Raw genomic sequence first — 15,506 nt, 5'->3', positions numbered from 1 at the left:
AGTATCACAGCATCTTCCCTGTTCTCATACTCTCTCTCATTTCTGCCTTCACAGTCACATCTTCTCTGACTCTGATCCTTTTCCTTTTACCTCTCTCTTATAAGGACTCTTGTGAAGATGTCCAGTTCCCACCGAGAATCCAAGATAATCTTCCTATCTCAAGATCCTTAATTCAAACACGTCTGTAATGGACCCATGACATACATGTAGCATACTTGCAGGGGACAGGGCACTACTTTCTCTCTCACAGCAAGTTACTTAACCTCTTCGCCCCCGTTTCCTCATCTGTAACATGGGAATAGCCCCGCTCTTCATAGGGACTGTTGAATGAATGCATAGCTGCATAATTGTTGGAAGAGTTGCCAACACATAATTAGAATCCAATAAAGGTTAGCTATTACTAATGCTAATGCTATTATTCATTATTAGAATATGAGGCAAGGAAAGAGGTACAGAAAAAATAGTTTAATAAATCTATTTCGTGTACTTATGTTTTTAAGTGGCCTCTTTAAAAAAAGGAATGAATTTCTGAAGTGCATAAGAAAGGCTCAATTATCAGTGTCATTGCCAGGTTATGCAGCAAGAATGATTTCTGAGCCATCTGCGGTTCTGTGGCTTTTCTCTGCCTGTCAGCGAATGCCTGAGCTCACTTTCCATGGCAATTGGCGGTGACCTGAATCCTCCTCAGCGAATTCCTCCACCTCAACTCCTCTCATTTACAGCGGGAATCAAAGCAAGAGGAGACTCACAAAGACTGTGGGCCCTGCTCTCAGATCAGATTCTCCCTGTGACCCCGGGAAAGAGGCACCGTCTGCTTTATTTGCGTGATTCAGAAATGCAATCTTCCATGGAAGGCAGGGTTTTCCAATAGAAAATATTCAAATTTCTCTCAGGGAGCTGTGTCAGAGTGCTTCTGCCAACGTTTGTTCTGTGCTTCCTCCTGCAGTACATTTTCACAGCGAGTTCTCTGTGCACCCAGGGAGCACAGGCAATGCATAAAAACAAAGCACTTGTCCCTCCCCAGAAGCTCTGCTTCTGCAGCAGGACTGGGTCCCGAGTGATTTCTAACGTGGGCAGGAGTCGATCCGCTCAGCCTCAGAGGAGAATGTCATCTAAATTGCAGATATGCTTTACCTGCTCGAGCAGCGAATAGTTTTTCTACCTCTGCTCATTTCACATGCAAACATACTCCCCACTGTAATACCTTCACCTGGCCAGGCATTCATCCGTCCCTCACCCCAGCATCCTGCCCCTGCTCCAGAAGTTTGAGGCTCTTCAAATTGTGCGAGGTTGCCATGAAAAAACCACGTTCTCTCCACCCTCCAAGTGGATTACTAAGAAAGTCATAGCCAAGAGCATGGTTCCTTAAATTGAGTTCCATGGTCCCACCATGCTACACTCAACTAAGGAGAACTTCTTGAGGTCTCTAAAAAATTCAACATTCTGTTCCCCAGTGATCCTGAGGCAGATGGCAGAATGAAGGTTATCTGACAAGAACAAGAAGGTGACGGAAACATATTCTGAAAATAAAAAAGCAAAGTGAATTGTACCATGGAAAATAAATATGTTTTCTGTTTTTACCCTGTGGGTAACACTTACAGGAAATGGTGAGGTGGTAGTGACTTGTCCCTGAAAGATGCTTCAGAGAGAAATTGTGTGAGTTAAACTGTGAATAGTGACATTATTGAAGAGATCAGTTAACTAAAAAACTTAAGGGGAAAAAAATTGGAATATGAGATGAGTAAACTGGAAAAAAAATTATTGAAAAATAAAAAATTGACTTTATTTAAAGGTCATAAAAGACTTCTTAAAACACACACACACAAGTTTTCTCCTAATAATTCTTTGGGAATCCCCTCAAAAACATAAACAGTAAAAGATTGCAACACTGGAGAAGGCCGTGAGCCAAACCCTTCCTGGCTAAGCATGAAGTTGGCCTTACACACTGATCATACTGTTTTCTTTATTTGAAAATCACTACCTATGAATTACTAAACAGAAGCCCAATTTTGACTTCTAAGAAACATAAATCAGACTGAGTCGCTAGTAAACTATGGCACAGTGAAATATTAAAGCAACAGCATGATGTATAGGCATTTGAGCTCTGCAATTACTGAATTGGGTTTTAAAGAGATGGAGAGAAGAGACCAAGCACTCGAGAAATCAACAGGAAATAGGCTGTACTATTTTTGCATAGTAGCATAAAAGAACACAGAATGATTTAAGGGACTCTTAAGTTTAAAACAACTAAAAGTAATTCAATAAAAAGGAAGAAGACACAGGATCAAATGCTGCATATAACCACAGAGAAAAGGTGACTTTACTATCATGGCTTTAAATAGACCAAGTTAAGGTCAGTGACAATACTCCAGGAGGTTATAGGAATAAACATGATCGCTGCCCCTTAAATATCAATCTAAATTAACCTTTTAAATAGACTTAAGATTGGTAACATTTACTATGTCAAGGACAGTTGAGTGTGTCACTGAAGGATGTAAATTGTGTTTGTTTATTATTTTTTTAAGTGAGAGGAGGGGAGATAGTGAGACAGACTCCTGCATGTATCCCAATTGGGATCCACCTGGCAACCCCATCTGGGGCCGATGCGTGAATCAACCAAGCTGTTTCTAGTACCTGAGGCTGACATGCTTGGACCAGTAGAGCCACTGGCTATGGGAGGAGAAGAGGGAGAGAAAAGGGAGAGGAAGGGGGAAAGAAGCAGATAGTCGCTTCCCCTGTGTGCCCTGCCCGGGGATTGAACTGAGGATATCTATATGCTGGGCCAATGCTCTATCCACTGAGCCACCAGCCAGGGCCTGTTTCTAATATTCATTTGTAATAAATATCACAGAAGTCACATGCTTATTCATTCTCACTTTCCTTATTTGGGATATATGGAAAATAATTCCAACCTCTCATACTACACACACACACAAAAACTGCGAGTATCAAATGGAAGTATCAAAAATGCCTCAACAATTATTATAATAATAACAAACATGTTGAAATCTCATATGTTCATCTCAGAGATATTTAAACCTTTAATCAATTGCTACTGTATGAATATAATTAATTTATGATTTTTATATACTTCTTAGTTTTATGGTTCATATTGTGGCTAATCAGATTTTTTTTTAACTCATTCATTTAACAAATACAGTATTTTTCGCTCCATAAGATGCCCCTGACCAAAAGATGCACCTAGGTTTTAAGGAGAAAAAAAAAAAAAATTCTGAACCAAATGGTGTGTTAAAATATTTAATAAAATATAGTATTTTTCTCTTCATAAGACACATGGGCATTTTCCACCCCACTTTTGGGGGGGGGAGTGCATCTTATGGAGCAAAAAATACAATAGGTACTAAACCATGGCCTACAGTTGGAGTGGGTGCTGCAACAGCAAACACATTCTGTCCTCATGGATCCTCCGATCTAAATGAAATGAAAAACATCAGAAAACTCCTCCCATGTGTATAGATAGATGTATGATCACAGGTGGTAAGTAGAGTATGAAGGAAAACAACAGGGTTGTATGAGAGATTTGAACAGAGAGATGTAAATTAGGTTGTCGATTAGGGATGACGTCTCTGGGGAAGTGATGTTTAAGCTGAGTAGATAACCACGTATGTTAATGTCTCGGGTCAGGAAAGCAGGACAAGGGGAGGAGCGAGGGTGAGGTGGGCTGACAGGGTGGGGGAGACGGGGCAGGGATGGATGGTGGTGGTAGAGGTCCTCAGGGAGTTGAAGCACGGGCAGATCGCCTTGACACAGTGAAAGCTTGGTTCCGAGCTTTGTTGGGACACATCTACCTTGGTTTGTCCTTAGCCTTGGGACATAACACCTGATCTTCAAGAGTGCTCTTCACTCCTAAGGTAAGGCCTTTCTGTTTTTTTCAGTTAAAAGCCCAAAGCATTTAATAAGTCCCTCTACATCGGCAGGACTTTAGAACTTCACTCTTTAGAACTTTAATCCCAGCTCCTGCTTTTGCCTGGGTTCTCGGTGTCTCATCTTGGGCATGCGCACTTCAGAGATCAGCTAAGGATTTAAGAGGGATTTGTATGCAGGAGTTGAGTCTCTCCCTCTCTGACTCTCTCCTTTTTAGGATCCCAATCGAAATGTCTAGCCACTCTGGCAACCTGGAACCCTGACCTCTGTCTCCTCAGCCCAGTGAAAGCATTATGATGTCCTGCAAACTGGGATGTGTTATTAGAAAAAGTCAGTAAAATGTGTATCTCCTGGAGTTTGCTTTCCTTCTTACAAAAAACAAGTCTCCTCAACTTCCTGTTGGTTTCAAGTTGAACTTCAAAACCCTGAAGCAATTTTTTAAATATATATTTATCCAGGAGTTATAATTGCTATGGGCAACAAGACAGACCAATAAAAGCTATTCTGCTATGACAGATACAAAAAACAAATTGTTTTCTTATGAAATTGCATAATAATTTACTTGATCTATTAATTAATATTGAGGATTGCAAAGTAGGCATACACTAATTCTATTATTCTTTCTTATTACCTGAAATATATCTTAAAATAGAAATTCCCTCTAGTCTTCTATTTGGTGACCTTGAGGTATAGATACACAGGAAAAGTAGAATAAATGATTGATGTTTTCCTTTCATTTATTAGTTTTCAAAATAATGAGCTGGCTCCTTAATATCTCTCAGAAGGTACCAATAATTTTTTTTTTTTAGTATTATCAGGAATCCATTCACTTAAACATATTTATTGTTTCAAAATCGCAGGTACTGCCTGACCAGGTGGTGGTGCAGTGGATAGAGCGTAAGACTGGGATGCAGAGGACCCAGGTTCAAGACCTCGAGGTCACCAGCTTGAGTGCAGGCTCATCTGGTTTGAGCAAAACTCACCAGCTTGAGCCTAAGGTCGCTGGCTCAAGCAAGGGGTTACTTGGTCTGCTGAAGGCCTGCGGTCAAGGCACATATGAGAAAGCAATCAATGAACAACTAAGGTGTTACAATGCACAACGAGAAACTAATAATTGATGCTTCTCATCTCTCTCCTTTCCTGTCTGTCTATCCTTGTCTATCCCTCTCTCTGAGTCTCTCTCTGTCTCTGAAAAAATAAATAAATAAAACTATAAAAAAGAATTGCAGGTACTATCCTTCCTGATGCTAAAATATTTCCATCTTTGCTCAGTGACAGCCTCCTAGGTTGACTCTTCTGACATACTCTGATGGATTTTTCATATTTTCCTTATTTTCTGGTATTAAAATAGGCAACCTTATTTTAATCTTAACATCACTCATCATTAAATTACAATCTTTAGTCTATAAACTCTGCAAAAATGAGAATTGATCCTCTTTGTTTTAGGCTGATCAGAATCTATTTTTGTTGTAAACTTTGACATAAAACGTGATCTCTCAGCTACCTGATAAACAGTGTGAGAGCAAGGACTGTATTTACTTCACCAGGATCAAGATTTAGCAGTTACCTTGTGAAAGTAGCTTAGTAAATTGGTATTGAATTTAATTATAACTCTTCTTTAGAGTGAATCTAACACATTTAACACTCTCTCTTTTTTCCCCTAACCAGACACGTGGTATGAGAGATTAGCATCCCAAAAAGACAACAGCATTGTTCCCTAGTTCTCTCAGGGTTTCTTTTCAGGTGAATGTGTTTATTTCTCATGCCAGTTCCTTGCATTTCTTGTTAATATGTTCTCTAGACTGAAATCTACTGATGTAAACGGTCTCAACTTCAATATTTTTTTACATTATAAAATGCACATTCTTATTTTAAAGGAAAACTTAAGAAGTTAACGCAAGTTTTGTAATTATTGGTGTATGTGCCATTTATTAACTAGAATCCATAATTTCCTCTTAAACAGTCTGCATTTAAGCAAATAAACTCAGTTTAACACTTCTATATGTTTCTTCTCTTCCAATCTTCTCCCTTGGTTCTCCCAAGGTTCAGTGCCTGGTCTTTACCAGGCGGATACACTCCTGGGATGATAGGAAACGCCTTCCTGAGGACCCCCAAGCCACCTCATTTCATTCATTCATCTGCGCAGGAGACAACACCAAAGGAGCATCCAATCATAACAGAGTGTAAGGTGAGCATGACATGAGTGGGAGGAGACTGTTCCAGGAGCAGGTGGAAATGTCCTTTGATCTAAATGTGAAGTATCAGAGCCGCTGTCAGAAACAGTGGTTTCTATGCTGCGAAAAGGTGATGAGTAAAAGGATGCTCTAGGTAGAGCAATGAAAGCTGATGTGTGGCAACCACTCTAGGCATAAGGCAAAGATCTGACGTCTAGGAAAACCATAAAATCATGGCATGTGAAAGAAATGGAATTGAGCTCAGTGTGGCCGGGCAGTGAAGTCCTTATTCTGTGGAACACAAGGAAGGGAAGATCATGGGATGCAAAATGAGGATGATTACATAAGAACTAGAGGGATGGAACTTGGAATTTACTAAGGGCAATTGTCTCAGCATTTCATCCCTAATTAAAGAACACTATCTCCTGTGGTTTAATCGTCACTTCCCACGGACATCTCCAACACACTCACTTTCACCTGGTTATTGGCTTTTCCCTGCCTTTGTTTACCGCTGCTTACTTTCCTTTTGGACATTTAGTAGAGTAGTAAATATTTCTTTATCTCCACATATCTTCTTTCTCTTTCTTCCACAAGTTATTTCCTTACCTACATCTCTTGTCTAGATCTGTAAACATGTTCAGAGCTGCTATGGTCCAGACAACTGAAATTTATGCTTTTCCTTTGAACCCATAAAATTCAGCTTCTACTTCTCTCATTACTCAGGGAACAGCTTTACATTTACTGACATAAAAGTAGAACACGTTCTTTGATATGGATTTTCCATTTACTTGATGCTCCTTCATAACAAGTTACTGCTCTAACTCATTGGGATAGAGGATATAAAAGTGTGTGTGGTTCTCACAATAGCCACGTTCCCTGCACTGGTCCAAGGGCCAGTTTGCATCTACAACTCCAGCAAAGACACATATTAGGCACAAGGGGAGCCTGACATAAAAATGCACACTACCTATTTGAAAAGCAGTATCAAGAACCTGCTTTAAATACGATAGGAATGAATAGCTGTTCAAACAGAGCACTTCATAATTTCATTAACAGTAATGCAATAAGCGGAAATGTTATGATTTAATAACAAAATGATATTTATATAGATTTCAATTACATATCTTCAACCGAGAGGGTTTAGAGTTCCCACCTTCCAATTTCACAGGCACTTGAATTCAATTGCGTCAACAATGGAATTAATTGTGTCTCCTGTGCTCTTCTGAAACTCATTTTTTCTCCAGTGCTCACTCCTAGTAAATGGCACCACCTTCCACATAGTTCTTCAAATCTGATAACCAGTGTCCCTCACATACAATCACTGAGCTTTCTTGATTTGATATCCTCAGTATAGTTTGAATCTGGTGCCGGTTAAGAGAACCCTCTCTCCTGAATGCCAGTCCCCTATTGTCACTTCAATAGTGAGTTCAGAAGTCTCCTAATTGAGCTGCTGCCTCCAATATGTACCTGTCATTTCAGTCTGAATGACCATTCTCAAATACAAACTGATCCTCCGAGCAGTCTTAGCTCCTGGACTCAACCGCGGTACATCCCTTCTCCTATTTGGACTACCCACCCAGACTCCCATGTGAAATACCTACACCTTAGCTTCAAAACCTATTGCTCTCATTTTTCTTGTTCTAATCTCAAATTTTTAATCACTTATTCCTCGCACCCTAAATACACTCAGGCTACAATAATTTGCACTGAGTTTGTACAATTTTTATAACATTGCTTCTTCTGACCTAATGATCAAACACCAATGCTAGTTGCCATAAATGTTTCTGTTTTTACATGAAAGGCATACACATACACACACACCCCTATCAGTGAGCAAGCTAACAGCCGGTGCTGTGGGGTTATCATGAGCTCCTGTCCTGGCTCTTGTTCACGCTGGTCTTGTGGGTTACCTTAACAGCATGTACATTGCTTTTTTGGCTTTTATTGTATAGCCAGTACTATCAATTTTCTGTTTGGAGTTTTGTAACTTTGTCACAATTTAGATAATGTTGTGTTTGTATTTTGCTGTGCAGAGTGAAAGAGTTGTATTGACAAATCTAGCATTAGAAAGCAAAGATATGTTCTTGGCTAGGAAGAATAAATATAATCAAGATGGCTATATTACCCAAAGCAATATACAAATTTAATGCAATTCCCATCAAAATTCCAATGACATTTTTTAAAGAAATAGAGCAAAAAATCATCAGATTTATATGGAACTATAAAAAACCCCGAATAGCCAAAGCAATCCTAAAGAAAAAGAATGAAGCTGGGGGCATAACAATACCTGACTTCAAACTCTATTATAGGGCCACGACAATCAAAACAGCATGGTATTGGCAGAAAAATAGACACTCAGACCAATGGAACAGAATAGAAAGTCCAGAAATAAAACCACATATATATAGTCAAATAATTTTTGATAAAGGGGCCAACAACACACAATGGAGAAAAGAAAGCCTCTTCAATAAATGGTGCTGGGAAAACTGGAAAGCCACATGCAAAAGAATGAAACTGGACTACAGTCTCTCCCCCTGTACAAAAATTAACTCAAAATGGATCAAAGATCTAAACATAAGACCTGAAACAATTAAGTACATAGAAGAAGACATAGGTACTCAACTCATGGACCTGGGTTTTAAAGAGCATTTTATGAATTTGACTCCAATGGCAAGAGAAGTGAAGGCAAAAATTAATGAATGGGACTACATCAGACTAAGAAGTTTTTGCTCAGCAAGGGAAACTGATAACAAAATAAACAGAAAGCCAACTAAATGGGAAATGATATTTTCAAACAACAGCTCAGATAAGGGCCTAATATCCAAAATATACAAAGAACTCATAAAACTCAACAACAAACAAACAAACAATCCAATAAAAAAATGGGAAGAGGATATGAATAGACACTTCTCCCAGGAAGAAATACAAATGGCCAACAGATATATGAAAAGATGCTCATCTTCTTTAGCTATTAGAGAAATGCAAATCAAAACGGCAATGAGATACCACCTCACACCTGTTCGATTAGCTGTTATTAGCAAGTCAGGTAATAGCAAATGTTGGAGAGGCTGTGGAGAAAAAGGAACCCTCATACACTGTTGGTGGGAATGTAAAGTAGTACAACCATTATGGAAGAAAGTATGGTGGTTCCTCAAAAAACTGAAAATAGAACTACCTTATGACCCAGCAATCCCTCTACTGGGTATATATCCCCAAAACTCAGAAACATTGATACGTAAAGACACATGCAGCCCCATGTTTATTGCAGCATTGTTCACAGTGGCCAGGACATGGAAACAACCAAAAAGCCCATCAATAGATGACTGGATAAAGAAGATGTGGCACATATACACTATGGAATACTACTCAGCCATAAGAAATGATGACATCGGAACATTTACAGCAAAATGGTGGGATCTTGATAACATGATACGAAGCGAAATAAGTAAATCAGAAAAAAACAGGAACTGTATTATTCCATACGTAGGTGGGACATAATAGTGAAACTAAGAGACATTGATAAGAGTGTGGTGGTTACGGGGGGGAGGGGGGAATGGGAGAGGGATAGGGGGTGGGAGGGGCACAAAGAAAACAAGATAGAAGGTGACAGAGGACAATCTGACTTTGGGTGGTGGGTATGCAACATAATTGAACGACAAGATAACCTGGACTTGTTATCTTTGAATATATGTATCCTGATTTATTGATGTCACCCCATTAAAAAAATAAAATTATAAAAAAAAAAAAAAAAAGAAAGCAAAGATATTACATATAATAATTCCCATATTATTAAAAATATATTATTTTAGAATTTCTCCCTATACTTAATACCTAGGAGAGTTCTTTTTTCAGCAAGTGACAAAAAATACTGAAAAGGTAAATGCATGTATGATTCATCTAGTCATCAAGAGCACTGGCTTTAAAAGTGAAGGATTTGATTTATATCCTAGCTCTGACACAGGCTATGCATCCGGGACAGGATCTTTATTTATCCACTCGTCCCCACATCAGCAGACGTGAATGCGGACTGGAGGCCTGTGTGCCACCCCCAGGCCTTCGTCACACTCATAAGAGGCTCACTGACTTGCCAGCATGGCCCCCAATCCCTGATCCACGAGAAAGACCCTGCCCGCCTCCCAACACCACATTTCTTTTCATAGGAATTGCCTTACACATCTGGAGAAGATCCAGCCTGATCCCAGATGTGGACTATTGCAGACAAAGTCCTGCACTGTGCTCCTGAGCTAACAGCACCTGCACCTCTTCCTCAGGGAAGGGGACACAGTGGTCCCACCTGTTTCTGCACCAGGCAACCCAGAGCACACCCCCGCCCTCACTGTGCCAGCACTCTGCCTGCCTCCTCTTACTCCTGCCTAAGATGGTGACAATCTTCACTCTCTACCTCACCGCGTTGTTAGAGGGAACAGTATCTGACACATAGTAACTGTTTAATAAATGGTGTTTGTATAGTGTCATGTTTTGGTAAATTAATATTCTGTAAGCCTGATACTCTGAGTAAGTGTGACTATGGTGTAATTGAGGAAGGAGAATCAAATACAATCCCATAAAGCCACTGACACCCAACCTATTTTGTGGTTATTTTAGGTAATCTCTGAGAGTATTCTCCCATTGTTTATTACCTTTTCTCTTTTACCCAAAATACAACAGTCACTTTACATTGAATCCTATCAAATCATTTTACCGTATGTGTCTGTGGTGAAGTCATGCTGGCCCCAGTACCGCTACTTCAGCGGTGGGTCAATGACAGAGGAAGGCTGACAAAGGACATGGACATTGTGCTCACTGCAGGAGTCAGCAAATGAAGTCACGGTGAAAAGAACGTTCCGCGGGGTCTCAGATCAATAAAAGTGGGGGGAGGGAGGAGTTATCAGTAAGCACGTGACCACAGGAAACTCAAAGGGACCTGGCCCTCAGCAGTTATTTCCACAGGGACCTGTGAGTGCTGCTTCAGTTTTAAAATAACCATCAACAGTCTTGTTAAACAAATGATGAATTTACATCTGAGGCTGAACATGTATTAAGGGTGTGTGCTACTGGGAAAATTGCTTAGCATTTCTAAGACTCTATTAGGTGACTTTTTGTGGATTAAATTGGAATGTCTATAAAAACTGTATCTGACACAAGAGTAAGTGCACCATTACTGTTAGCTGTTATTACACTAGATAAATAAATATTCCGCAAGATAGATGCTCTGAAGAAGTAGAGAAAGTAACTATAACGAGGAAGCATTCAGAAGTTTGTTTTGCAAACTGGCCATCATGTGGCACGGGCTATGCGAAACTCCGTGATCCAAAGACAAGTAACACAGACAGGGTTCTGTGCTCCAGAATCGACATTTGGGTGGGACTTTTTTTCAGGATGATTTCGTTCATGTGTGACAATCGTGAAGAAAGGAACTAACATGTAACAGGAGCAGCTAGGCTGAACTGCTGAAGCCAAGAAAACCGGCAGTTGAGTTGGGCAGGTGGTAAGCAGCGAGCTGCCCAAGGCCCGCTGCTGTGGCTCCACAGCTGGAGGGAACAGGAGCACAGGGCTCCCATCTGGGGTCCTGCAGGCTCCGCCCCTTCCTGCCTGTGCAGTTTCAGCACATTGTCCCCTCTCGTGTTCATTTCCTCATTCGCAAAGTGGGGGAAGGGAGCAGTTATCTAATGACACTTATCTGGACTTTTATTGGAATCATGAACTAACTGCTTAATATAGTGCAGATATATAAGAAGCACATACAAAAAAGTAGCTATTTTTAGAACAATAAAAATTAATACTATTCATAGTATTATTGCTAGACTTATTATTACTCTTGATGTCAATACTATGATGACACCCTGCAGGCCCTGGCAGGCACAGAGCTCTTGACGGTAGCGGTGGGCACAGGACTCCACTGAGCACGCAGCAGACCCATGCAATCTGTACGCGGGCTCTTGGCCAACACGGGTTGGACAACTTGACAAGTTGCTGGTCTATGACATGCCTTCCTCACATGCAAATAAAGTGAACCAGAACCTAAATTACACCACAACGTGACAAAATACTGTGCAGAAAAATTTAGTGGCTAAAAAAATAATAATTATAAAGGTTTACTAGAGGAATAATGATAGTGGAACTGAATAGTCCCGGATTCTTTTCTGGATTCTTCTGTGTACCAGTTGTGAGATACTGGCCAAATTATTGACCTCAGTCCAAACCTCAGACTGCTCACCTGGTGACTGTAGATCATATTAACCAACTCGTTGTTCTATAATAAAAGGGCATCTAACAGGATGGGGAGGCCTGAGGTGAGCTATCAATAACTCTGAGGTCCCTGCCCCACAAAGAGATATAATCAAAATGCTTCATTAGGAGGGGACTAAGTGAACTCTGTGGTTTCTATCTTTGTTTTTATGTGAAAGTATTTCAAACACAAATTCTATTCTGGTAGAGGTCTTTACCTTTTCTATGAACTCATGCTGAAGGCACAGCATAAGTGAGTTGCATGGTGCATTATATATATTTTTAGGCTAGCGAAAAGAACATTCTTTCATCTCCTCAAGATGACTGGATATGTTAAAACACTGTCTCTTTTATGAAATTCCAGGTGCCCAAATGGGAGGGGAGGAATGGGGACAGAAAAAGGCGTTGTTAAAGGCGGAGGGCACACGATGCAGTGAGCAGATGGTGGTCTGTTGAGTTGTACATTTGAAACCTGTATCGTTTTGTGAGCCAGTATTACCCCAATCAGTTCAATAAAAAAATCCAAATATATTCCATTGGGGAAGGAGCTCTAATATGTAAAAGTTAGGATCTAGTCAATAATATTAGATTTGGATAAATGGATTCACATATATCTACAAACATGTATCTGTATCTATCTCTGTATCAATTTTTCTAGCTATAAAATGCTTCCATTTCCGATTTAAAATATAAAAGCCTAACTGGCATGAATGGACACACAAAAACTTTCCACAGAAGTCATTCCTTTCTCTCTCTCTCTCTCTCTCTCTCTCTCTCTCTCTTGACATACCTATAAAGTCTATTTCTGCATGGAGTTTGGCTTTTAAAACACCTCTTCTGATATTTCCTTGAGTGTACTGGATAAACAAACACTTACGGTATGCACATCCGAACACCTCGATTCGCATTCCAATCCTGCCCTTGGGGCTCCACTCTAAAGGGATGAAGCGCAGAAACCTGGCTTTGATGGAAGGCTGGAGCCGGTAGTACACAACACTGTCTGCGTTTGCATTTCCTGAAAACCCCTAAAAGCAAAGGGAAAGGAGAAAATCATTGCACCCCGAGTCTATCCATTTCATCTTATCACCTAGTCACCTGAATGTCGACGGGGAATGTCTGGTTTGCTTTTTTACTATAAGGATGGCTAATTTCTTTAAGAAAATCATGTTAACAGTTATGTCATAATGTCTCCCCATCCACAGAGGTTACTATTGACTAAGCGGTTCTTTATATTCAGAGTAGTTTAAATTCCACCATCCCCATTAAGCCAGCTTTTAACTACAATGCCCTCAATAAAGTTTGTTTCTATAATGTGCAGATTAAACTTAAAACATTGTGAAAAGCAGAAAAACTCGAGAAAAATCTTCTTTCAATATTCAATAAACACGACCAGCCAAGAAGCTGTGCACATCACTGATGAATGAGCAAGGTTATGACATGTCTCTCTTGTTTCGCTTTCTCATCTTACAACATTAACATAAATAAATGGATCGCCCAACATTCAAGTCAGAACTTCACTCTAATATCAGGTTGTTAAACTTCACCATACTGCTGGATAAACACATTAAAAACTGTTAAGGGAGATTGGAAGTAATAATAATTTGGGAAGACCTGTAATTAGACTTAGACTCTAGAATTTGAAAGCTAGAAAGACCTTGAGAATGATTCTAAACTAGCACAATCAAATTGCAGGTGGGGAAATGAAAAGTCAGAAAGGTAGGGAAATAAACAAAAAACTCTGGCGTTTTTACTAGTTTGTAAAACTATTATACAGCAAGATCAGGAGCCATGTTCCCTCCACAATATCAGGATGCATCTACTTAATAATAGCTCACCTGCAAAACATATTACAGTACCTAACATCTAAGTAGGTTTCATTTTCTCTGCTATAAGGCTTCATATAGGAAAAATTTAGGACGAAGCAGAAGTTCTCAACAAATTTATATTTTTGTTTCTCCTCCTCCTCCTCCTCCTCCTCCTCCTCCTCCTCCTCCTCCTCCTCCTCCTCCCCTCCTCCTCTCCCTCTTCCTCCTTCCCCTCCTTCTTTTATTTAACTTTAAAAATCAACATATGTAGAAAGAAAACAAAGAATGAAAGTATTACGTTTTTTCAGGCTCATGATACACCCTCCTACCATGACTGGATCAACAAATAAGGTCAACCTCATGTACATTACACAGGCAAAGGCAAAGGCAAATGCATTCGGAATACCAGCAGCCAAGGAGTTTCCTCATATGCCTACTTCTCTTTCTGTTTCACAAATACCCCTTTACCAGCATTACCAAAGTATTTTCTCATATATAAAAATATAACTGGTCTGGAGTTACAAAGTCAAATTGATTTAATTCCCCTTGTCAATCAACTCTACCTCCTGACCCCACCCCCACCAATACCCGCTTATACCCAGTTCTCAGGCTCACAAAGCAGGTACAGTCGGTGATGACATCTCCACAGTATATCAAAAACTGGGGCATCCTTCCTCATCTCAGCTGTGACCAACAAAGCATTATCTCACCAGAACTACCTCAATGGCCTCTTTATCACTTTTTTTATTCTTCTATTCCCTGGCACCATCCCCATCACCATCCCAAATCTCTTCCCCTCTGAGCAGTCAGTAAAATTTTTTTAAAGGTAAATTAAACCCCATTGCTTCTGTTACCACTTAGAACAAAATCCAAACCCCTTATCAAACAGCCACAGTCCTTGCCAACATCCTCCATTATATTTTAGTCACACTGGACCTCTTTGAACAAGTCAAGCTCAGTCCTTCTTAGAGCTGTTCATTCCTCTCTGAACGTTCCTCCCTCAAGATCTTTGCATGACCTGCTGCTGCTCTTGTCATTTCAGGCCTTGGTCAAAATATGATATTACCACTGAACACAGGCCTGGCTGGTTCTAGCTTCTATAGTAGTATATGTGACACTCCTACATCTTACCTCCTCGTTTTTCTTTATATCATCCATTATTTGGGAGGCTTTTTTTTGTTTATTATTTGTTTGTTTATCTTATCACACTACAAAACTCCTTGAAAGCAGGGAACTTTACTGCCTGCCATCCACAGTACCTCGAGCATGGCTTGGCTCAAAGTAGTTCTCAGTATAAGTATTTGTTGTATGAGTGTGTTTGCGAAAGGCTGGGCTTAAAAACAAAACAAAGCTCAATAGGTTTCTCAATTATAGGACCTCTCAGGGCATGTCAAAGGGGAAGGTATGACTATGC

General features: G+C 40.0%; 1 protein-coding gene across 1 annotated transcript in view; it reads right to left on the bottom strand.

Annotated features, from left to right (window-relative positions):
- CNTNAP4 (contactin associated protein family member 4) overlaps window positions 1-15,506 on the bottom strand; it is a 285,330-nt gene that overhangs the window by 109,735 nt on the left and 160,089 nt on the right. The window contains exon 4 of the mRNA XM_066243208.1: window positions 13,165-13,312. Within this exon, the coding sequence (XP_066099305.1) occupies window positions 13,165-13,312 (148 nt within the window). The remainder of the gene's footprint in view (window positions 1-13,164; window positions 13,313-15,506) is intronic.

The sequence above is a fragment of the Saccopteryx bilineata genome, chromosome 9 (assembly GCF_036850765.1).
Source record: "Saccopteryx bilineata isolate mSacBil1 chromosome 9, mSacBil1_pri_phased_curated, whole genome shotgun sequence".
NCBI lineage: Eukaryota > Metazoa > Chordata > Mammalia > Chiroptera > Emballonuridae > Saccopteryx > Saccopteryx bilineata.
This window is presented reverse-complemented; position numbering and strand designations above follow the sequence as displayed.